Source organism: Heteronotia binoei, chromosome 1 (assembly GCF_032191835.1).
Source record: "Heteronotia binoei isolate CCM8104 ecotype False Entrance Well chromosome 1, APGP_CSIRO_Hbin_v1, whole genome shotgun sequence".
Classification (NCBI taxonomy): domain Eukaryota; kingdom Metazoa; phylum Chordata; class Lepidosauria; order Squamata; family Gekkonidae; genus Heteronotia; species Heteronotia binoei.
Genome location: NC_083223.1, coordinates 53,261,215 through 53,286,192, shown reverse-complemented (window position 1 = coordinate 53,286,192; position 24,978 = coordinate 53,261,215). Strand labels below are relative to the sequence as shown.

Here is a 24,978-nt window from a genome sequence, read left to right as displayed (position 1 = left end):
TATTGTTTGCTCTGACTGGCTGCAGCTCTTCAGAGTATCAAAGTCAAGGTTGACTTTGAAAATGGTTCTGGAAACTTCAGCTTGTCCAAAATGCAGCAGCCAAACTATTGTCAGGGGAGGAATATAGGGATTTTATCATCTCAGGGAACTCCCAAGTCAGATAGCACTCAATCAGCTACTGAGGAAGAGCTGAGGATAAGTTCAATTAATGCTATTCTTAATGATTCAACTGAACTAAAGCTGAAAGGATGTTCCATTAATGTGAATGGATGCAAAAAGAAAGTCCAAAGCTGTTCAATGCATATGATAGGAAAATGGAATGTGAGAAATATTAATCAAGGTAAGCTTGAAATCATATAGCAAAGAAATGAAACATTTTAACATTACACTCCTGGGTGTGAGTGAATTAAGTGGACTGGATTACAATATTTTACTATGGAAATTACAAACACAGAAGAAACAGAGTTGCTTTAGTAGTGAGGAAAGATGTAGCACAAGCAGCCAAGAGCTACACTACAATGTCTGACCAAATAATATCAATCAGACTTCATTGAAAGTTTATCAACATAACCATCCTTAAAGTTTACAGCCCGACTACATATGCTGATGAGGAAGAAACTGAGAACTTTTATGCAAGGGTCCAGGAGGAAATTGATCACACATCTAAACAAGTTTTGTTAGTAATCACAGGTGACTGGAACACAGAATCAAATATTGTTAGGAAATTTGGGCTATGAGGACGAAATGAAGCAGGAGAGCAACTCATAGAATTCTGTGAAGACAACTATTAATTGATTGCAAACACTTGTTTACAGCAACTGAAGAGATGATTGTATACGTCAGGGGTGGGGAACCTCTATCCTGAGGGCCGTATACGGCCCTTGAGGTCATTTGGTGTGGCCCTCGGGGATTGCTGGACTGAACTGAGCCATGTGGCAGCCTCCCTGGGGCCTGACTGGCCAGCGAGGATCGTGGGGCCCAGCTGTGCTATGCAGCAGCCTCCCCAGGGCCAGGCAGGGATCACAGGCCCAGATATACTGTGTGGCAGCCTCCCTGGGGCCTGGCTGGCCAGCCAGAATTGCTGCAGGGCCTGGAGAAGTTACTGTCACAGTTCAGTTTGCACTTGATTATCCAAGATGGTGTGGCCTAATATGCTAATGAGTGTATGACCTAATACGGTAATATTAGGGGATGTGGTCTAATATGCTACTGGGTTCCTGCTGGGCTTTTTCTACAAAAAAGCCCTGGACCTAGGCATTTGCCTAGGGCGGCAAGCCGTGTGTGTGTGTGTGCGTGTGCCAGATTAGGCTCTCCCCACATGACTTCAAATAGAAAAACAATTATTTGCATTACTTTTGCTGGTCTGAATCATTCTCCCTCAGCAGGGCACTGTTTTTTAAGTTGATAATTTTTAATGGCCTGCAAATGATGTTATAAATATCCATATGACCCTTGGCAAAAAAAGGTTCCCTACCCTTGGTATATGTGGACATCCTTGGATGGCCAATATAGAAATAAAATAGATTATATAATCAGAAGTGGAAGATGGAGAAGCTATATTATCTCTGCTAAAAAAAGACCAGGAACTGCTTGTGGTACAGACCATGGACTGTTAATATCATTTTTTTAAAAAAAAAGCTGAAGAAAAAGACCGAATGTTTCATAGTACCAAATATAATCTAAATAACATTTCCAAAGAGTTTAAAGACCATGTAAAGAACAAATTTGCATTATGTGAACCAGAATGTGAACTAGAACTTTGAGTTAAAACCAGAGATATTATCAAGGAAGAATGCACAGTCTATTCTTGTAGCCAAAAGAGATGAAAAGCCTCATTGGACGGATGACTAATGAGACTGAACAGGATAAAGTAAATAAAAGATGAGAACAATACACTGAAAAACTATACAGAAGAGATTAAAAGATGACAGATTCTTTCCAAGAAGAATCTTTTGAAGAAGAACCTACAGGTTCAGAAAGTGAAGTAAAAGCTGCACTGAGAGCAATTAGGGGAAACAAATCATCAGGAGTGGATGGAATATCAATAGAACTATTCCAAGCCATAGAAACTGAGTCCATCAGAATCTTAACAAAAATATAGCAACAAATATGGAAAACAAAACAATGGGCCACAGACTGGAAATGCTCAATTAATATTCCAATTCCAAAAAAAGGAGATGCCAAAGACTTTAGCAACTATTAGACCATATTTAATTTCTCATGTGAGCAATGTGATGCTCAAAATCTTACAACAAAGATTGTCACCATATATTGAACAAGAAATACCAGATGTTCAAACTGCATTCAGAAAAGGACAAGGCACTAGAGATCATATCGCAAATTTATGGTGGCTACTGTAGTATACAAGAAAATTTCAGAAGAAAATCAGTTTGTGATTCATAGATTACAGTGGATCATGAAAAGTTATGGTTGATTTTAAAAGAAATGGGTGTGCCATGACACCTGATAATTTCAATGTGTCCATACTCTGGACAAGAAGAGGCTAATGTTAGGACAGAATATGGAGAAACCGAATTATCTGCAATTGGCAAAAATGTCAGACATGGATATATTTTATCTCCTCTTCAGTCCATATGCAGAGCATATCATAAAGAAAGCTAGATTAGATTTAGATGAAGATGGAGTGAAATTTGGTAGAAGGAACATTAACTATCTGAGATATATAGATGGCACCACATTACTGGCATAAAACAGTGAATATTTGAAATGACTTGAAACAACTAGTGATGAAGGTTAAAGCAGAAAATTCCAAAGCAGGATCAAGACAACAAAAGTAACGACTATTGGAGAATTATACAATTTAAGGTGGTCAATGAAGAAATTGAAATTGTTCAAAATTTCCTACTCTTTGGCTCAATCATAAACCAAAGGGAGACTACAATTCAGAAGGAGACTGAGTGGGAAGGGCAGCCATGAAGGAGCTAGAAAATATTCTTAAGCATAAGGATGTGTTGCTGGCAACCGAGAGCAACTTAATTCATGCCATTAGTACGTAAGGGTGTGAAAGCTGGACAGTGAGGAAAACCAACAGGAAGAAAGATGATTAATTTGAAAAGTGATGTGGAGGAGAGTTTTACAGATACTGTGAACTGCCAGAAAGATTAATCTGTGGGCTCTAGATAAAACCAAGGCTGAACTCTCCCTAGGACTAGAGGCAGGCAAGCAGGCTTTGCGCTGCAGGATGCAACCAGGCAGCAGGGCTTGCAATATGAACTGCTTCTGGGGTGGGGATGGGTGGCACCAGGGATTGGCTTCCTCTAGCCCCTTGCTGAGCCTCCTTCCCTGTCCCTCTTGGCAGTTGCTGTCTCCTCCTGTTCTATGGACCTGAGTCAGATTGAGGTGACAAAAGAGGAGGTCCTACAACTGATAGACAAATTAAAAACTAATAAGTCACCGGGTCCGGATGGCATACATCCGAGAGTTCTGAAAGAACTCAAAGTTGAACTTGTGGATCTTCTAATAAAAATCTGTAATCTTCCATTGAAATCTGCCTCCGTTCCTGAGGACTGGAAGGTAGCAAATGTCACCCCCATCTTTAAAAAAGGTTCCAGAGGAGACCCGGGAAATTACAGGCCAGTCAGTCTGACTTCAATACCGGGAAAGTTGGTAGAAACCATTATCAAGGACAGAATGAGTAGGCACATTGATGAACACGGGTTATTGAGGAAGACTCAGCATGGGTTCTGCAAGGGAAGATCTTGCCTCACTAACCTGTTACATTTCTTTGAGGGGGTGAACAAACATGTGGACAAAGGAGACCCAATAGATGTTGTTTACCTTGACTTCCAGAAAGCTTTTGATAAAGTTCCTCATCAAAGGCTCCTTAGAAAGCTCGAGAGTCATGGAGTAAAAGGACAGGTCCTCTTGTGGATCAAAAACTGGCTGAGTAATAGGAAGCAGAGAGTGAGTATAAATGGGCAGTCTTCGCAGTGGAGGACGGTAAACAGTGGGGTGCCGCAGGGCTCGGTACTGGGTCCCATGCTCTTTAACTTGTTCATAAATGATTTAGAGTTGGGCGTGAGCAGTGAAGTGGCCAAGTTTGCGGATGACACTAACTTGTTCAGGGTGGTGAGAACCAGAGAGGATTGTGAGGAACTCCAAAGGGATCTGTTGAGGCTGGGTGAGTGGGCGTCAACGTGGCAGATGCGGTTCAATGTGGCCAAGTGCAAAGTAATGCACATTGGGGCCAAGAATCCCAGCTACAAATACAAGTTGATGGGGTGTGAACTGGCAGAGACTGACCAAGAGAGAGATCTTGGGGTCGTGGTAGATAACTCACTGAAAATGTCAAGACAGTGTGCGTTTGCAATAAAAAAGGCCAACGCCATGCTGGGAATTATTAGGAAGGGAATTGAAAACAAATCAGCCAGTATCATAATGCCCCTGTATAAATCGATGGTGCGGTCTCATTTGGAGTACTGTGTGCAGTTCTGGTTGCCGCACCTCAAAAAGGATATTATAGCATTGGAGAAAGTCCAGAGAAGAGCAACTAGAATGATTAAAGGGCTGGAGCACTTTCCCTATGAAGAAAGGTTGAAACGCTTGGGACTCTTTAGCTTGGAGAAACGTTGACTGTGGGGTGACATGATAGAGGTTTACAAGATAATGCATGGGATGGAGAAAGTAGAGAAAGAAGTATTTTTCTCCCTTTCTCACAATACAAGAACTCGTGGGCATTCGATGAAATTGCTGAGCAGACAGGTTAAAACGGATAAAAGGAAGTACTTCTTCACCCAAAGGGTGATTAACATGTGGAATTCACTGCCACAGGAGGTGGTGGCGGCCACAAGTATAGCCACCTTCAAGAAGGGTTTAGATAAAAATATGGAGCACAGGTCCATCAGTGGCTATTAGCCACAGTGTATGTGTGTATATAAAATTTTTTGCCACTGTGTGACACAGAGTGTTGGACTTGATGGGCCGTTGGCCTGATCCAACATGGCTTCTCTTATGTTCTTATAGTGGCAAGCAAGAGAAGTTCTGCATGAGCTGTGAGGAATCCATGAGGGTGAGTAAAGGGGGAGATACAGATGTGGGGGCAGCAAAATGATAGGGGCACTGCCTGCTCTGCCACCACACTGGTTTTGGCCCTGGTTAACGTATCCCCCACCCCTTGCCAGCCTTTCAGTTGATTCACCTTTGTCATCTTACCTTGCCACAGCTAGATTTAGGGATATATAGCCTCTGCAGAGATTTGTATGTAGGTATTTAAGAAACAGTAGAGATTTGAAACCTTCAGGATGATAATGGCAGAGAATGGCAAAAATTGCTCCATGTACAACTAATATAAACATTTTCAATTTGCAACTGAACCATGACTTTTAATTCAGAAAGGCTTTCATAAGCAAGGAAACCCAAGTCAGCTTAAGCTCCATGACCCTTCCGATAGCCCCCTCTAATTATAACTTGGTATTCTTAAAGTCCTTTCTTTGGTAGTAAAAGGCTTCTGTTTGTTAACTGACTTCACCAGCCAAATATTCAAGCACAAAAATACATCCTATGTTTGGGGTACAAGTGACAGAAAAATTAAAAACAATTGTTTTGCAGAGGTCATGTCAAAAAGGAAATATAACTAACCTAAGTGCATTTGATGAAGGGAGCTTTGACTCTTGAAACCTTATACCCTGGAAATCTGGTTAGTCTTTAAGGTGCCCCTGGATTCAATGCCATTCTTCTAATACAGGTGGACATGACTACCTACTTGAAACTAGCATAAGTAGGTAACTATGATTATTAAATATGGGCTGAGAATTACCATATATTGTTCTGTCATTTTTATTTCAAAGAGAAAACACCCTTTCTGTCTTTTCCCCCATCATTTTAAACTGCCTAGTTACAGAAGGGAATTCCATGGGGGGGGGGGGGAATGATCTCAGTGTTGTTTTAGTCAAAATCCAGTTAGCTTACCAACTCATTGCTTCTGGAAAGGAAGGACTATATATCTAGTGGGATTTTGTAGACCAAAGATAAGCAAGATGTGCATTTCTGGCACCTGCATAAAATAGCTGTGACTTGGCATTTAGAGGCTACAGAAGAGCAGCTTCCAGTAATCCAGGCAAGAAGCTCCCTGTCTTTAAGGCTCCTTTCCTTCTTCCACTTATGTCCCTGTTCCTTCTATTTCATATAACTGCGATGGTAACTAAAATGGGGTTTCCTAGTATATTTTAATTGCAAAATTATGAATGTTTGATTTGAAGTAACCACCTTCTCAGGCAACAAGATTTTAAAAGGATTTTTATAAAGCAGTACTATTAGATTTGCTTTGGGTACAGACCCTACAGGGGTTTTTTCCTCCCAGTTATCTAGGCTGATATTGCATGAGGCACCCGTGACCTGTGAGACAACTTTTTTTTAGTTACACATTATGTTGCAGACTGCTTATGCGCAGCCGGGTAAAGTGCTGTGCCAAGCTCAAGGGATAAATGGAATGTGGTGGAGGGATTCACAATGTTATTAGGGATGAATGTCTAATGTATGTCTCTGACCTTCTCTCTTGCTGCAGGAATAAATAAGTTATTGCTTTGCTGCCAAAGCATGTGGTCAAATTATGGCTCTGTCACCTCCTTGTTTCTGCCTAGTTATTAATGGGAAAGACAGGAATCGACAAAGTGCTGTGCACATAGAGGTACCTCTTCTCCATTACATACCAATACTGGAGATTAACATGGAGGAGGGGAAGGAACGCACAGAAAAATTTAGCTTTAATGAATGATGCTCTAGATTCATCAATTTCTAAGGGTAAAATCCCAAAAGCTACAAAAATATATCAGATTTTTTTTTAAACCTTTTTGTAGTGCATGCAAACAGTGGGTAACTAGAAATAAACAAGTAAAGGTAAATATAAGCTATCAAGCAGAATGTATGAAAAACTTCAGAACAATTTTTTTCAGCTTTCATAGCACCTTACCAAAGCGTTCTTTTTCTTTCTTTTTTAAATATGAGGAATAAATTACTGTTACTGAGACACTACATAGGATAATATATTGTCTGGTAGTGCATGATGCATCTTTAGGAGGAAGGCACATTTTCTTATTTTTGAAGTCTTTGTTTTGCTGAGGAAAAGTAGTTTTCATCCTAGACAGGCCCTGCTATTGTTTAGTAAGGCTGCTTGGTCTCTCGGGTTGTCATGGGCACCTGTTATGACAAGGGACATATTTCTTCCTTTCCTGTGGCCATGCCATTTGGATTTTTTTTTCAAGCTCTTTTCTTCATTTTGTGAAACTGTATAGTTCCACTGGGCCATTCCAGCAAGAGGGGTTATTGATCACGTGCAGACTTATCAATTATGTGAGGACAGCTCTACGGGGCACTGTATCAAGACTAGCAGGATGTCAGAACTGAGAGAAAGAAAGAGAAAGGGGGAAAGGGTTTTAATGTGTCTGGAAAGGCCCCTAGCTGGACTCTTAATGTACAGTACTTTCATATGTCATGAAGTCATTTCTGGAAGAGCAAATCTGAACACAAGCCAGCATTCAATTGACCACTATGCCCCAAGCATATTGATTTTACACAGTAAATGCCCCATGTTAGATCAGGGGAAGCACCAACAATCACATCTATGCAGCCCTTCAAAAAAAGTTAACTCTTTATTATTTTAGAATAATGATACAGAAAATCAGCTATGACTGTTAAGCTATACCAGAGCTTTTTTTTTTTTTTTTGTAGCAGGAACTCCTTTGTATATAAGGTTATACCCTCCTGATGTAGCCAATCCTCCAAGAACTTACAGGGCTTTTCTTACAGGACCTGCTGTAAGCTCTTGGATGACTGGCTACATCAGGGGGGTGTAGTCTAATATGCAAAGGAGCAGCAGCTGGTTTGCATACAACATTCTGAATGTCCAAAGCAGTAATTTTGCTGCAATCTTTATAAGAACCTGTAAGGCAACTCAGTATCATTACCCCATATTGAGAAGGTTGATACCAAGACTGGCTATATGAAGTCACTTAATGAATTTATGACAAAGATGAGATGAAAACTGATTCCTATATTAGTTTTTTTTGCCACTAGGCTACATTAGTCACCAGTAGTTTAGGATACTGCTTGCCAAGTTAGTATCTTGTTATCTTGACAGTTCTACCTTGAGGAAGGGATAACTTTGGTTTTGGAGCATTCCATGCCTTACTGTGAAGTTTAGGCACAAGCTGTCTCAACTACTCATGTCATGCAATGTGTTCAGGGTGGTATTGTACCTGGTAGTTAGTTCTTCAATAAAATGTATTGAATTTTTTTTTAAAAAAATCTATAGTATTACCCTATTCACCTTCAGCAGCACACACCATGCATATTGTACATCCTGGAAAATCCTTGCTTTTTCTCCTAGACATGCACTGCTATTGTTTAGTAAGCCTGTCTGGTCTGCTTGGTCTTTCTCAGAGCAGGTAAGATACACCACATATTTATTGTTTGTTTCTTAGCTTTATAACCCACCCTCCCCTATGCAACAGGGCTCAGGGCAGGGGACACATGTCTAATATACAAATTCAAATATCAAGTTAAAAACAGTTAAAAACGACCTAAACAATTCAGCAAAGAACTTATGGATCATACATGGCTTAGTGTGTTTTCCCAGTGGGAGGAAGGAGGAGCCAGGCTAAATGGAACCTGTTGCTTGGTGGAACATTTCTATTTTACAGGCCCTGTGGAATTGCATTAAGCTCCACAGGGCCCTGATGTCATTTCACAGGGAGTTCCACCAAGTAGGCCCTGGATCTGGTTGAGGACAGCCAGATATTTTTCGGGCCAGAGAGCACCAGTAAGTTCTTCCTTCCTGAGCAAAGTGCTCTTTGGGGGTTTATACCAGGAGAGGCAGTCTCACAGATATGCTGGCTTTAGACTATACAGGGGTGTTAAACATCCATCCCTCAGGCCTAATCTGGCCCCCTGAGGGCTCCAATCAGGCCTGCCAGAAACTGGCCATCACCTGCTTCCTTCTCCCTTACTTGCTTACTTTGGTCAATATTTTTTATTTCTCCCCTGTGATGAGGCAGCCAAGCAAAGCAGCCTCTCATTCTTTCCTCCCCTTCCTCTTCCCAAAGGGAGAAGGAGAGAGGAGTCTCAGCCAATGGAGAAGCTTGGCTCTGTAGTTCTGCTGCATGATTGAGATAGCCTGGGTTGCCAGGCTTTCTCAATTACCTAGCAGAGCTACTAAACCAAGCCTCTATTGGCTGAGACTCCTCCCCCTCTTCATTCCCTGGGGAAGGAGGGAAAGAGGGAGAGCTTCCTTTGCCCAGTTCCCTCCATCAATTGCACAGGAGAAATGCAAAGAAAGCAGTTTTAAGACCAGCAATGTTTTATTCAAGGTATGAGTTTTTCTCTTTCTACACACACACCCACCCACCCACCCACAGAGTGAGTCAGTGAGTGAGTTTTGTTGGGCTTGTTATGGGTGCAACTGAATTTGCCTCCCTCTTTATTCATGATCCAGTCTTTCTCTATAGGAAAACATGTGAGCTGTTTAGATGAGGAATAACAAGCCAGGGTTAGGCTGAGAGTGTGTGTCCAGACCAAGTTTACCCAGCACATTTCCTTTGATTTTTCTTTCACATTTTCCTTTGATTGTTTGGGGATTTTGAACTTAGATTTCCTATACAGTGTGCTGATACTGCCCACTATGCATGGCTGTCTCTCTATTCTTGCACTGTCATATAGAAGTTGTAGTTATTTTTCAGGGAAAGACTACAGTTTTGTAGACAAACACATAGCTCTTAGTCTGTATCACGGTGCCTTCACATGTTCTTGACCAGTACATTAAGTGATTTATGTACAAAAGCCCACAATGCCCAGTCATTTCATGTTTTCCACTAGGTCTTAAGATCAAAGCATTGACCATGAGATTTCTGTAATGAATGTCAGTAAATCAAAAGTATTTTTGTAACTTATAGATGCACACCTGAACAACACCTGGACAGCATACTCAAGATTGCTACAGCACAGGCAGTAATTAAAGTGGGGAAGGCAAGGGCAAACCACCCCATAAAAAGACTGTCATGAAAAGCCCACAATGCCCAGTCATTTCATGTTTTCCACTAGGTCTTAAGATCAAAGCATTGACCATGAGATTTCTGTAATGAATGTCAGTAAATCAAAAGTATTTTTGTAACTTATAGATGCACACCTGAACAACACCTGGACAGCATACTCAAGATTGCTACAGCACAGGCAGTAATTAAAGTGGGGAAGGCAAGGGCAAACCACCCCATAAAAAGACTGTCATGAAAACGTCCTGATGTGACATCACCCCATGGGTTGGTAATGAGCCGGTGCTTGCACAGGGGACTACCTTTACCTTTCTTAGTATAGACATCAAGCTGACAGGTTGGTAGTTACCCAGATCCTTCTTTTCCCCTTTCTTGAAGATGCGGACAACATTTACCTGCCTTCAGTCTTCTGGCACCTCACCTGTTCTCCAAGAATTCTCAAAGATAATGGCCAGAGGCTCAAAAATTATGTCTTAAATAATTCCAATGTTAAATAAATAGCAGTGTTAACACTGGTAAGAGGATCTGTATCATGGTGACACCCTCTCTCCTAGCACCACTTTCTGTCCCCAAACTTGGAGAAATGAGGCAAGCCATATCAAGGCTGTCCCACAAACTCCTATGTTGGCAAGGCAGTGGGTCAACATGTCATGGTTGACCATGTGGAACTCTGCTGTCAGATTGAGCAATAGCAGCAGTACTGACCCACCTCAATCTAGCTGCCTACGAAGATTATCTGTTAGGGTGATCAATGCCATCTCCATCCCATGGCGAGAGCAGAAGCTGGACTGGAATGGGTCTAGAGCTGATATATCCTCTAGAAAAGTCCGGAGCTGTTCTGCCATCAATCTCTCAATTACCTTACCCAGAGATGAAAAATTCAATACTGGGCAGTAATTGGCTGGATCCATAGGATTCATAAAGTGTTTCTTCAAGAGCGGTATTACATGTGAGGGCACACCGGGATTTGATTTTTAGGAGCTATTCTTGATAAATTCTATCATTGGCAGAGACACTCAAAGGCTATAAACTCTTCAAATCAATTGATACATTTAATAGTCATCTATTTGCATTTTCAGCTAAATTTGTTCATTCTGTTGTTACCAAAATAAGAGACTAGCCCAGATACTGCTATTTTATACAATTTTAAAAGGCTAAAGCAAAAAATTGCTGTTCTCTGTTCAAGTGAGAATTGATCACTTGAACATTTACACTTTGTTGGCAGACTTAGACATGTTGGCAATATATCAACAAGTGGGATCACTCTGTGAAAACTGTGAAAAATCGCCTCCCTTGCATCCAATGATTCTCTCCCTCCCACCCAGGGCTTAACTTTCCTTTATTCTTCAAATGACTGTTCAGAAGAGGGATATTTGGGCTGAAAGACAGTGATGAACTGCGAATAACTACATATCCCTGGAAAGTGTTAAGACTTCTATGCTATTCTCCATTGCCAAGAATAGTCTGCAGGACTGGGAATTGCACACATGTCCTTGTGTGAGCTAGTGTTGTGGGATAGGTTCCTACACCAATTCAGTCCCTACATACATTGGGGGAACTCACTTTTGAGGACTCACAATGGTCTTTTCCCACCTACAGTTTGGGTGTGCATCAAGTCTATACGGCTAGAAGCCAGCTTACCAATAAGAGGTGTAACATCACCATACATACACCAATAAAGGATTTTATCATACAATAAAGGATTTTTGCTCCTTGTTTTATAAGCTCCTTGTTTCTTTCTTACTCTCAAGATAAGTCTCACTGCTGAAATTCATTCCATAAGCATTTATATGAGTACAATATTACATGTGAACATATGAAGCTGCTTATACAGCTATTTGTTCATCTAGCGAAAGATTTATGCGCTCTGAAGAGAAACCAGGGTATTGGTTCATCTAGCCCAGTTACTACCTATTTTGACTAGCAGCAGCTTTCCAAAGTCTCATGTATTTTCTAGCCTTACCACCTGAGCCCTTGAAAAAAACCTGGGCTGGACATGCTAAAATCAGTAAACAAAACATATTATTAATGCCCTACCATGTAGCTTGATCTACAATTCAGTTAATTTCCTCCATGAAAACATAACAAACCTGCAACATTCTGCATACAGAAGGGAGGAAGAGACCCCCCCCCCCCCAAGTAGGGCAGAAGTATTGCTGTCTTAGCAAAAATATAAGTGATGCCAAAATGGGAGATAATTGGTTGAAGAGAAACAAGTGACACACTGAACCCTCCCTTAGCTTTCCCTACACCAAGCCCCCGATCTATAAGTGGAAGTATAACAACACTTCTGGGAACTTACTGTTTGAAGTCCTAACCAAATGACAGGAGAGAAAGTAACACCCATTTTTCCTTCTATGATAAGAGTCTGAGTGATTCAATATTTTTTTAAAAAGAGTTTTAGAAGGACTTTTTTCGCAGTGATTCTCAGGTACAGAGTACCTTTTTAGGGCTCTTCCAAGTCCCAAGGGGAGTATTGGTGAAATAGGCACAGCCTTATATTGTAAGGAAAAGCCCCCTTAAAGAACATCGTGATTACCAGCTTGGTTGCCAGAGCACCTGGAGAAGTGACTTGGACACATCTGGCCAGAGAGTGTGGATAAACCTATCCAGGAGCAAAAGGGACTTATGCAGTACAAGCAGCCATAATGCTACAAAGGCACCATAGACCGGTACAAGAGTGCCCACCAGGAGAATGGAAGGCTTCCCGTCATTACGTATGACAGCCATCCCAGCATTGGAGCGAAGGAAACTGCACCACCAGGAGCTATCCAGGCGAACGGTTATGAAGTTCTGACCATGGAATCCACCGTGGAGGGCTAACACCACGATCCACCTTTCTCCAAGCTCGACTCCATTCCAGCAAAGCGGACGGCTCACGTACACACCAGATGTCACCTTTGGCCCACAAGCAACCCACCCACCTGAGTGGTTAATCGTCCAACCGCCACTTTCTTTGTTTAACGGAACTCTAGACAAAGACTGGTGCACAGAAGAAGACAGAAGAGGAAGACCATCTTCAGCTACAGCCAAGTTCCTTTGTATATGCTGGGTGTTACCTAGGCCATGATTTGACTCTCTGTTGTCACCCTTTCAGATAAGTTCCCTAATCTTGAGTGCTTCCTACCCAGTAGTCACTTCTATTCTTCTTTCCAACTGTCACTTTGGAGCCACCCCCTGGTCCGTTTCAATCTGAAAGTTCTCTCAGGTATCCAGGATCCAGGGAAGTCCATTGGTCAAGAGCAAGCACCCAATTAGGTGTCACCAATGCACTTTCTATTGGTTGTCGCAGTAGTCCAGCCCTTATGGTCACTGCAAAACCTCCCCTTTTCATGAGGTCACGCACCAGCTGACCACCTTTCTCCTCCCTCATACCTCCCATTCCCTAAGGGCTCAAGAGAATCCTTATAATCTGATACCCACTAGTGTGCTTCTAGCAGATACCCACAGGTGTGCTTCTAGCAGTATCCCAACCTCCGCTGCATAGATCCATCCCCGATTCCTGATCAGTTTCGAGTCCCTTCTCCCACTTCCTCGCTTGTCGCCATTAGAGCCTTCCTTGAAGACTATGATAGGTAAATATCACCCTGTTTGTCTACCCATGTGTTCCCCTACCTCTCTATCTATGTTTCCTAGGACTGAGTATTTTATCTTGTATGGAAGCCTATGTTTTTCTTAATAAATTTTAATTGATTTTACTAAATTAGAGTCCCTAATATTCTTAAAGCATTACTTTTCTGGACGGTTAATCTTGTATACACAGGTAAAAGATCCTGAGTGAGCCAGGTGCCCACCTGACTAATTCCCCAACCTTGTTTTGAGGGCATTTCGACTTACAATATATAAATAACTATAACAAAAAAGCATTGAGAAAAACCTGTTACAAATGACAGCAGTAAAAATCTAATTTCATGTTCTCCATCAATTTGTATATGCAAGCAGGAGACATGTGAAATATACGCAACACAGAGAGATCCACAGAGAGATCCACCCCATGGTTGGCATACTGCAAAGCTTGCTTCTTTCTAAATAATCCAGTTTGCCACTCACCTTATACCGCTCTCATTTTCCTCTTCTCAGCGGGACGTCCTTCCGATTTTACACTATCTGCCCTGGGGCTTCAGCTAGCATCGGCTTTTTTGTGCCACAAACAGAAACTGGGTTTTAAAGGTTTCTGTTTGCAGCATGAAAAAGCCAATGCTAGCTGCAGCCCCAGGGCAGATAGTGTGAAATCAGAAGGAAGCTCTGCTGAGAAGGGGAACACGAGATCGGCGTAAGGTGAGTGGGAAATTTGTCTGGGAAAAACACTGTCTGTTTTCCTTACATCCTGTCATTTATAAGAGCTACAAAGGTGGGGGGTTTTGAAAGTAAAAACTAAGGATACAGACCAACTAATGCCCCCCAAACACATATCAAGGGGCACACGTAATTTGGGCCAAAACACAACTATTCAGCTTTAGCAGAGTGAATGGTAATTTTAGTAAAAGTGAATGGATTAGCGCATTCCTGTTTTCAGCATTCATGAAGATGCCTCCCTCTCTGCAAAACACAGCAAAACATCCTATGGAGAATCTCATAACTCTACATATATTGCCCGCCACCCCCCCCCCCCAAAAAAAAAAATCCTGGTCAGTGTTCCATCTAAATTGAGTTAGGTAAGCTAGCTTACAATTTTTTAGTTTCCAGCTCACACATTTTTGTCTTAGTTCAGAAAAAATGGCCCCAGAGCAAACTAATTTATCCAGTAGCATACAACTTTTATGCCAGGAGCTCCACCAAGTAGAATTTTTGCTCACAAGACTCCACAGCTTAGAGGAAGCATTGATCCTGGTGATAACCAAAGCAAAAATCTAGAGCAGGGCTCCCCAACTTTTTTGAACGTATGGGTACCTTTGGAATTCTGGCATAGCATGAGTGCAACCACAAAATGGTTGTTGCAGGAGGTAGAGCCAACCACAAAACATCAGGGATTGAGGTTATGCATAATTCTAGAAGGAACTCTTCAACATTTAAGGCGGACACTGTTTAATAGGATACCTTTTAAAATGAGCATGTTATTTATATTTATTTTCTTGTATACACACAGAGTAATGCAGTGAAGATTGTAGTGTTGTGGTGGCAACTGCTAAAGCAACTTTTAAAAAATCTACACAGCCACTTAGATCAATCAGAAACTCTGCCGGGCAAAAGCCCCACTTGGCCCTGCCCACTGTCTAAAAACACTTGGTGAGTGCCAGAAAGTTGCCAGCAAGCACCACATTGAGAATAACTGATCTAGAGACATGGAAAACTAAAGAGTAAAATAAAATGGCATGAAATAGGTGATGCTGGAGCAGGAGAAGCAAAGTTAATCCGATATGGAGACCCATGGCTAGATATTTTATCATGAGAGAGCATGAAAGAGAGGAGGCTAGGGTTGCCAAGTACCTATTATCCTAACACCTGGAACAAATTTGGCAGAGCTTGACAATAAATCTTTCAGTTTTCTACCCAATGTTCTCATTTATCACTGTGGCTGTTAAAATAGAACAGAAAAAAAAGCAAGGGGTCCATTGAGACAAGGTGATGGAACAGAGCAGATGAGAATGAATTTGGTAAGGAAGGTGTGAACTGATTCAGTTCCTGCCCTCGCACAGCTTTCTTTTCTCCATTCCTCCTTTCCAGAGAATCAGGACAAAATTTGCTTGCTCATTTTTCCTTTTCTTCGTACCGCTATAGAGAAAAGGGTGAGGAATGTTTTGTTTTAAATGAAAGCTGAGAATTAAGAAGTGCAGCATGGAATATTTTTAAATGAAAGACACTGCCACAAATGTCTCCCAAAGATATGGACCTGATTATGTGCCCTGCAGGATGCAGCAGGTCCAGGAGTATTACAGCCACTTCTCTAGCATGCAGCATAATGGGAATCTCAGTTATCATACCCTGTGCATCCCTAAGTGTGTGGGTTCCTTCAAAGCCTTTGAAAAGGTTGCAGTTTTGCACTGGGAACTGACTTTGTCATGCTACCACAGCCTTCAGATGAGCACCAAGAAAGGCCTGATCACCATAGCTTTTGAAGAAAACTCTATTCTGTGGCTTTACCAGGAAGCCTCTACAAAGGCCCAAGAAAGCCCCCACAATTTTTACCAAAACCTTTTGTTGTTGTTCAGTCGCACAGTCGAGTCTGACTCTTTGTGACCCCATGGACAAAGTCACATCAGGCCCTCCTGTCTTCCACCATCCTCCGAAGTCTGCTCAAATTCGTGTTTGTTACATCAGTAACACTGTCACGCCATCTCAAAACCGAAACCTACCAGGCTAATTTCTGTGGAGATATGCAGGGAGGACAGAGTGATATGCTTAGAGATTCTAAGAAGTGGTCTTTTACTATCTCTGTGCCTGAAATGCTGTGCCATTTAGCATCATAACAATTTAAATAGCCAAAATTTTCAATGAAGCACAATAGTAATTAAAGTGGTCAGCCTGGAGATAAAGCTTCCACTGATATGGATGGTAGATAAACCCTGAGTTTAGTAATGAATAAACTCTAATTTTAATTACCTTATCCCTTAAATTGTATTGATATGCAAACATGTTTACATGTTCAAGCACACACACACACATGCATATACATAAACACTCAACCATTCACTAGTATTTTCTAGCAATTCATTCAAGTTTTCTTCCTCTTAAGGAAAATAGCCTAATTCAAGCATCTCTAGAATGCACATGCCCAGGGCTTTCCCCCCCCCTTGGGAAATGGAGTTCCAGAATCTCTCAATGTAAACAAAATTCTCAAAAAAAAAAAGTTTAAAAATCTATGAGGTGTTTCTTCTTCATTTCCCTACTGAGAGTTCTGGCACCTCTTTTTCAAGAAAAAGAAAAAAGCCCTGCATATGCCTGAAGTTTTTTCTGCAAAGTGGGTATTAATTGTAAGTTCTCAACTAAAAGGGGGTAGTTTTGCTTTCCTTTTCATCTTTTTCCATTGAAAGTCTGTGAAATTGTGGAATGTCAGGAGATTACAGATTCCTCAATCCAGCCACAGGACATTACACATAGCGGCTTCAAAGGTTTTCTCTGTCGTTGCCATTGTGCAAGCAAGCATCTTAAATCCCTTGACTGGCAATGAAATGTTTACTGACCAAAGTACCGGTATTAGCTTTGGTTTTAAAGATTCTGAGAAGTATTTCTATACTGTTTATCTCAAGAAAATGGATTCCTTGAGGTACAATAGCTAGTCTTGAATGAAAAAAAATATAGATTAAGCTTGATCTACATGTTGCAATATTTATTTAAATTAGGAAGCTGTCTCTTTCAAGATGCTTACTGTAGAGATAAACCCATTCCTGCATGACTTATTCCTGCTATGATGTATCAGCAAAACAATGGGATAGCCATACTGCATGGACAAACAGAAAGCATATAGCAAGCTCATTCTAAGCAGATTCCAGTTGTATGTCTCAGAGAAAAGGGACCTTTCTGTGGAGCTGGATGATGCCCTTCTGTTTTAAGAAGGGCTTGACAGTCCTCTTGAAAGTTTTTGGGGTGTCTATATTTTGAGAGGTCAACAACTTGTTATAGACTAAGTTGGCAAAGGGAGATTTGTGTGTCTGAACAACCTTGATTCAGGCCCACTTTCTGTTTGGGGGAGAGGTAAAGAAGGGGTTCCTGAAGCAACGAACAGTAACAGTAGCTGCGCTTACAGAACAGACAAGACAGTGAGTTTGAGTTGTTTTATAGAAATATAATACATAGTGGTTTGTTTTGTTTTGCTATATCTGCACCAAAACTCAAAATCGCAGTGTGGCATATGTCTTCAAAAACTGCTAAACATTAGTGACCTGATGTTTTCCATCTCCGTTCTAGATATTAGAATAATTAAGTGTGCCAATAGTATAACAATTATGTTGTGGTTGCACTAAGATCCCTTACATACTACTTGATATGCTCATGGATACCTTCTGGTGGGACAGTTATAATTCGCCATATTCAATGGAAAACATAAGGCTCAACCCATTCTCCCATTAGATATATTTTAGTTGTATTAGGCTTGATATATCCTAGAAAACAAACAAATCTACATTTTCTGACCAGCAAGGGTATTTTTTCATGAATATGTGAATTAGGGTTTTTTTAAAAAAGTATTTGTCTATATAATATTAATAAGGTTGGTTTTTTTCCCCCAGATTTAAACATTTTAGCAATCCCACCCCCATGAACTACGCTTGATTGTATGAAATGGATTACGGTTTTGATCATTTGAGTTTCTGGAGAATCCTAGAAGCAGCCTCACTCTTCCTGACCCTAAGGGGATTATGAAATACCTGGAGCACAAGCCATCTTGAATGTCTTCATATGATATAGGCTAAATGGTGCCTTGGAACATCTGTTCCTGGAGCTCCTCCAGCGGAGATTTCTTTCTATAATAGAAAAGCTTTGTGAAACAGTCTTTGGGAACCAGCTATCTGATGTGATCTCCTCCCAGAAGGAGGAGAAATACCTCAGCCACTTTGGCCTTGAAAATCAGATGGGACATTAGTACTTATTAAGCAATAATCACATTTGAGAAAGGCAACCAGAGAAATGGCCTTTCCTCACAACTTTGTCATGATGAATAAAATGAATTGGATAGGTTATTTCAAGACAGGTAACTTGCCTGCCCCTTTTAAAAATGAGATGTGGAGAACATGGGAAATATTATTGCTGCTTTTAATTTGGATGGAAAAGTTAAGGGTGGAACACCTTTCAAATGGCTAAGAGAACTTTTTGAAGAAACAGATAGATTCAATCAGAGATACTCAGTCAATTTACTGCTAAACTAAACAGGACTTCTTTTATGGTTGAAAGGAAATTATAGGGGGTTTTTTTCTTGTTGCAAATGATTATTTACTGAGGTGAGAATCTAAAAGTCTGTCTCCAAAAGTCTTTGGTTCTCTTTAGTTGGTATTTTGAGATTTGTAAGAGTGTTGCTTTAGGATGCTTTGTATATTTAATCAAAGGCAAGGAGTGGAAGTTTAAAAAAGCTTAATTACCTTTGAAGTATTTATTTTCTTTTTGGTGGGGGGTTTCTATTTTTCTAAAATCCTATGACACCTTGTGAGAATTCAGTTGGACCTTGGTTTATATTTACTGTGGATTAAGGCCCATGGGAGATGGATGTCTATGGAACAGGTCTCACAAGCTGCTTTCAGCATCTTAGATAAATTTAAGAGATCTAGAATGTTGTATCTGTTTTAATCCTTAGTGTTTAGCTTAAACTGCAATCTCAAGTAACATCTGAGGTATCTAACTGTATTTCTCTTAACCTTTTCAAGTTAACCCTCCGCACTCCACTTAAAAAAGCCCAAATTAAGTTAAGCTTTCAAATTCCGTGAATTAAAGAAAAGTTTGTTATACTGTCTTCATAACTTACAGCTTGTAACTCTGTTTCACAATTGTACTGTGCTTTAAAAGCAATTATGTTAGTAGTTCTGTGAAAACACAAAAATATACTTCCCTTATACAACTACATAAGCCTTTCCATACTTTTCTATCATCCTGCTTCTGCTTTGTACTGCATTCTTTCTTTTACTTTTTGTCTTTTGTTTATTTTTATTTGGGGTCTAAATATTATAGTCTATGATTAATTCATAGAGGGTTTTCCTATCATTATTAAATTCTACTTCCTGACAACAACCTACTGTGTACAGAATAAATGCCCATAAGTCAATAGGGTTTTTGTTGTTATTATTGATTTGGAGGACTTCAGTGTGTGGCAGCAGGGCATTAGCAAGAGTACCAAATTCCATAACTCAGTAGCAAAAACCAAACAAACAAAACCTAAGTACACCAGACTTTAAACAACATTGTGTTTATATTCTTTGTTTGCTTGTAATATAATTTTTGATAGTGTAGATTCATTCTTTGCTGCCTAGCTCCCAAATTATTGAAAGACTCTGTGTTTCAGATATCCACTTCCGTGAGCTAGCTTTTTTCACTATAATTAAATTTTATATATCTTCCTTCTGTTTGAAGACTCAAAACCAGAAGGAGTGAAAACAAATCTTGCCTCTCTATAACTCTGCTGAAAAATTTTGAACTTCGACTATGTTCTTTCTTTGTGAACTTGATATAAAAGTGGTGAATAATAAAACTTACAGCTGTAACAAGGCACACCATTGTCTAAATTATTGGCCCAAGACAGGCGAGGCTGAAGGCTACCAGAGATATAGCCTTCTCAATTGCTGCGCCCCACTGGTAGAACCAACTCCCAGAAGATGTAAGGGCCTTGCGGGAAAACTGTAAAACAGTTTTCTTTCAACTTGCCTTTAGTTAACTACAGTATAAGTAGATGCCCAACACTGCTGAATAGTACCAACACTAGCACCAAAAATTGTTTTAAAAGTTGTTTTAAATTATTTTAAACTGTCTTAAACTGTTAATTGATAATGACTATTAATTTTAATTGTTTGCTTATTGTTCTATAGTTTGGGTTTGATTGTTGTTAGCCACCCTGAGCCTGCTTCGGCGGGGAGGGCGGGATATAAATGAGAGGAATCAATCAATAAATAAATTAATTAATAAGTTATAAGCCTTCTTCTAGAGCTTACCTAGGATAATTCTGAAACAAAGTCAGACAACTTTCATACCTGGCTCCTAAGAGGAATCCGACTGAAGAGTCCTGAAACATTTTCTTATATTTTTATTGGTTAGAAAGGTGAACCTACCCAACCAAAATCATGTTCCCTGGGAATGGGAACAAAATACTTTTTAGGTGGCTCATTAATTTTTGCATAAATGATAATTTTTTATGGCATTACATTATGATTTGATTACTGCAGGGATTCTCAGGGGGCAATCCTAAACACACTTACTTGGGATGAAGTCCCATTGTGTTAGATGGGACTTCTGAGTAAACCTGCATGGGATTGAACTGCATGATAAACAAACAGAACTAATGTTGACTGGTTGTTTCAACAGTCTGAAGTACTTGAAAAATAAAAAAGGCATAAATAGCAATGGTAATATATTAGTTGAAAGATAAGTATTACTTAATTTGACATACAGTATACATACAGAAAGAAAAATTTTAAAGGGGTGTCAGTGTTAATCCGCCAGTCTCCATAGCTTTTTTAAAAGTCAACTAAAGTACACAGCATCCAAGTCTCAAAGAACCAAAGTATATATCATTTGTTGCCTGTCTGGAAGAAGCTTAAGTTCAGATTTTCAAAAGGGAAGAGGTTCAGACTGCATTGCCAAGAGCACTTGCAAATATGTGGCCACATTCAAAATAGCAGCAACACTGTGATGCAGACAAGAACAGCAAACACACATGTAAATGGCTGGTACAGATGTGTGCACACATAACCATTTGCTTCCACATGTATTCTACTGAGCCTCAGTAACTGCAAGCATCAATTCAGCAATACATTTCTGCAGGCATTTTTGGCATGCAGCTCTCTATAGCCTAGACATTTTGAAAACTGGACTATTTGCTGTTTCATAGCTGTTTGGAAGGCAATACTTCTTGAAATAATTGATAAGAGAACACTGAGAGAGAAGTTGATTTAGCTCAATGACTTGTTAGCCTTAATGAAAGCAGCACAGCTAAATCCCATCATACCACAGTGGAAGATTAACTCAAAATGCAGACAGTGTTTACGTTTTTTACTAATATTCTGTTCATTTACCGCTTTCTTCTTCTTCCTCCTCCTCCTCCTCCTCTTCTTCCTCTTCCTCCTCTTCTACCTCATCATTTTCATCATCTTCTTCATCTTCCTCTTCCTCCTCCTCCTCTTCCACCTCCTCTTCTTCCCTGTCTTCTACTTCCTCCTCCTCCTCTTCTTCCTCATCGCCTTGTTCCTCATTATCATCAGAATACTCCTCCTCTTCTTCCTCCTCCTCTTCCTTTTCATCCATTTCCTCAGTCCCATCTGTTTCATAACATTCATCTACAGAAGAGTTATCAGCTTTAACCAAATAAGGTTTTCTTTTAGGAGCAGGTTCTTGAGGTTGTTTCTCTTGTGTTTTTCTTTTTTTTGCCAAAGGACAGCCGTAAACACTGTTAGGAAAAATAAATACACATTTATTGCCTGCAAGATCACATATGAACAGCCAATTAGAAACAAAAGTGTGTCTTTATGTTGTTGTAATGGGCTGGATTCTGCCAATCATTTGTGCCTACACATGCACACACACACACACACACACAGAGGGGACAATTCAACAATTCCTCCCTCCTATGGCAGACCTCATGCTACTCCATCAGAAAGCCTTCCATTAGTGGAGATTTTCAGTGGGATACAAACTATTGTGCTTTCATAAAAGAAAAGCCATTCTCCAAACAAAATACCTGTCTTTAAACAGGACAACAAGAGAAAGGCTTAAAAGCATTTGTTGTCATTGATACCTGGAAATGCTATAATCAAAAGAAATGACTGAAATATGTAATCTTCTGATTTAGGACCTTTTTGATTGGAATTAAGGGCAACATTCTCACAGATGGCACCCACAGCGCTTCTACCGCATCTTCAGATCATGGACTGATGCTTCAGCAGTTATGCCCTCAAAATTGGTAATTAAGTATATATAACTATAGTATGTGAAATGACTGATAACGATTTACGCATAAAATCAGTGGTTCAAAGCAAATAAATGAGCAAGTGGACCATACAGCTGAAAAAAATGTAGCCAGACATATTTCCTTTTGCATCAAATTAGTAGCATTTTCAGCCGTGACACCTGACCAAACCAAGACACTGAAGTATATATGAATTCCAGCAAACTTTTGGGTTGTTATTTTGTGCTTGGGCAGAAGAGGAGAGACGAAAGGAAGTTCTGTTCTGCTGATAGATATCCCTTCAATCAGCAGATAATTTCTTCAGGCTTCAACCCAAGAAACTTATAGGGAAATCATATTTTGCTGGTTTGAATGTTGTAAAAGCAGAAATAATTCATTGGCTAGCCATACATTGGGGGTATGGAAGATGCAAAAAAACCTCAAGACTTGTTCAAATACTAGCAAAATAATGTGAAAAGGGACTAAAGTATTTCATTGTCTGAACATATGTTGGCTTCCTGAGATGTAACCTATGTACCCACAAATTACAGCATCCTTATTTTTAATGTTATTTCTGTACGGTGGGGGGGGGGGGGGGAGGATGTACAATGTCTCAATATTTACAAGATTTCAAAAAAAGCAGTAATGAAAATAGTTAAGGTTTGTTATCTCTCTGACAGTTTAAAATTGAAGATCTGAATCTTACTTTGGTGTTCCTTGGGCAAAATAATATAATCTATAGGTCATTCAGAAGCGGAAAAAACACTATTATAGAGTTAATTACCTATATTAAATCTCAGCATACATCATTCATCTTAGTATACCTTACAATTTAAAGGTTAGAATCTGAGCAGGATATACACAGGATATTATCTCAACCTGTATTTTCATTGCAAAGAACAGAAGCATAGCTATAAATACAGTAGCTCTTTGGACCAATGTTTCAATGACATGTTTTTGTATCTTCTTGTCAGTGGTGCAGATGGTAGTATGTTAAATCTAGTCAGTGTGAACGTGTGGCGATATCGTGGAACAGTTAATATTGATAGATAACATGCATACTGATGAGGGATCATTGGATCCCATATTGATAGATAACATGCATACTGATGAGGGATCATTGGAGTAATGTTCATACAGATTTTTTCCTTAACTGCATTTTCCACATATTCTTCTACGAACCTCAACTATGTCTAACCTTAACCCCCAATAGCCTGATAAAAATATCTAGTATAGGAAAAAATTGTCACTCACTGTGGATTTTCATTTTTGGTGGTTCTTGGGTGAGGCAGTCTGACACTGCTGGGAAAGTGCCCCCCAGGGGGCACAGGCATTGCCCTTAGGCTCTGGTGACCCCAATGGGATGGGTTTCCCTTCTGATCTCCAGATCATAACTCAGAAAACCCCACATGCTATACAATTTGAAACTCTAAAACATACAAGCCATTCTTAGGTTGCCCAATTTGGTAAAGAACGAAATGGATGAATGAAGAAATAAGAGGGATATATCATAAGACTCAAACGCCTTAAACCTGCTAGGATACATGCAGGCTATCCTGAAGAAGCCATCTAAATTTTTAAGCCTGCATTCTGTCCGAGAACACACTCAGCCCATAACAGGATAGGCAGGATGGCTGTTCTACCCTGGGACACAAAGAATGAGAATACACTACCTTTCTCTGGTAATTCAGGGGTAGGGAAGTCTGATGCTGCTGGGATATATAAAAGTTGTGCATGCCCCAGATAGGAAGAAATTTTAATCTGATCTGCAGTCACCCTATGGAAAACTTTCCTACTAAAGGCAGTATCAACTGATCAAAGGAATCTATCTGATATTGCTTTGTAAAAGAGCAAATTGATTCTCAAGTGGCTACATGACATATTGGAATCCCTTATAGACTATAATGTAATACCCCCACCAACAAAACGGAAGGTGCAATAATTCCCTCTGGGAAAACCAACCCCTTACAGCTGATATGTAGTAATGTGATATTTATTTTATTATTTTATTTATGACTGGACAATACCATCAGACATGAACAAAAGTATCCGAATATTTTTTACATCTCCATCATTTACCAGGAACTGAGGGAGACATTTTCCTTAACCTGTTTGGTTACTGCATAAATGGAAACTAATAATTATTCTGAAGATATGAAGTAATTAATATATTAATTAAAATGTAGGCAGTTGGTTCCCACCTTGAATCAGCTGCTGCCAGAGGAACAGATAAGGGGCAAGCCTCCTTGAGGTCCAGGTATCATGTCAAGAATAGAAGAGAATGTGGCTTTTTGGGTTGTCGGTAATTAAGAATGTGGCTCTCTGTGAGCCATGGAGCACCAGTGTTCTGGACATATTAAAAAAAAATGAGGAAACTCTTTATATCTAAACAGAGGCATTCTTTTTCTCAGGTGGGTGGAATAGATTAGGACAAAACAATTTCCTCAGGAACCTTCAGGA

General features: G+C 40.0%; 1 protein-coding gene across 11 annotated transcripts in view; it reads right to left on the bottom strand.

Annotated features, from left to right (window-relative positions):
- Positions 1 to 24,978, bottom strand: part of MYT1L (myelin transcription factor 1 like) — a 513,986-nt gene that overhangs the window by 123,555 nt on the left and 365,453 nt on the right. For 8 of the 11 annotated variants that reach the window (XM_060234467.1, XM_060234449.1, XM_060234515.1 and 5 more), the window contains 2 exons: positions 21,650 to 22,020; positions 18,305 to 18,400 (listed from right to left, as the gene is read on the bottom strand). In XM_060234467.1, the coding sequence (XP_060090450.1) occupies positions 18,305 to 18,400; positions 21,650 to 22,020 (467 nt within the window). The remainder of the gene's footprint in view (positions 1 to 18,304; positions 18,401 to 21,649; positions 22,021 to 24,978) is intronic. The other 3 variants (XM_060234506.1, XM_060234533.1, XM_060234541.1) reach the window with 1 other exon arrangement.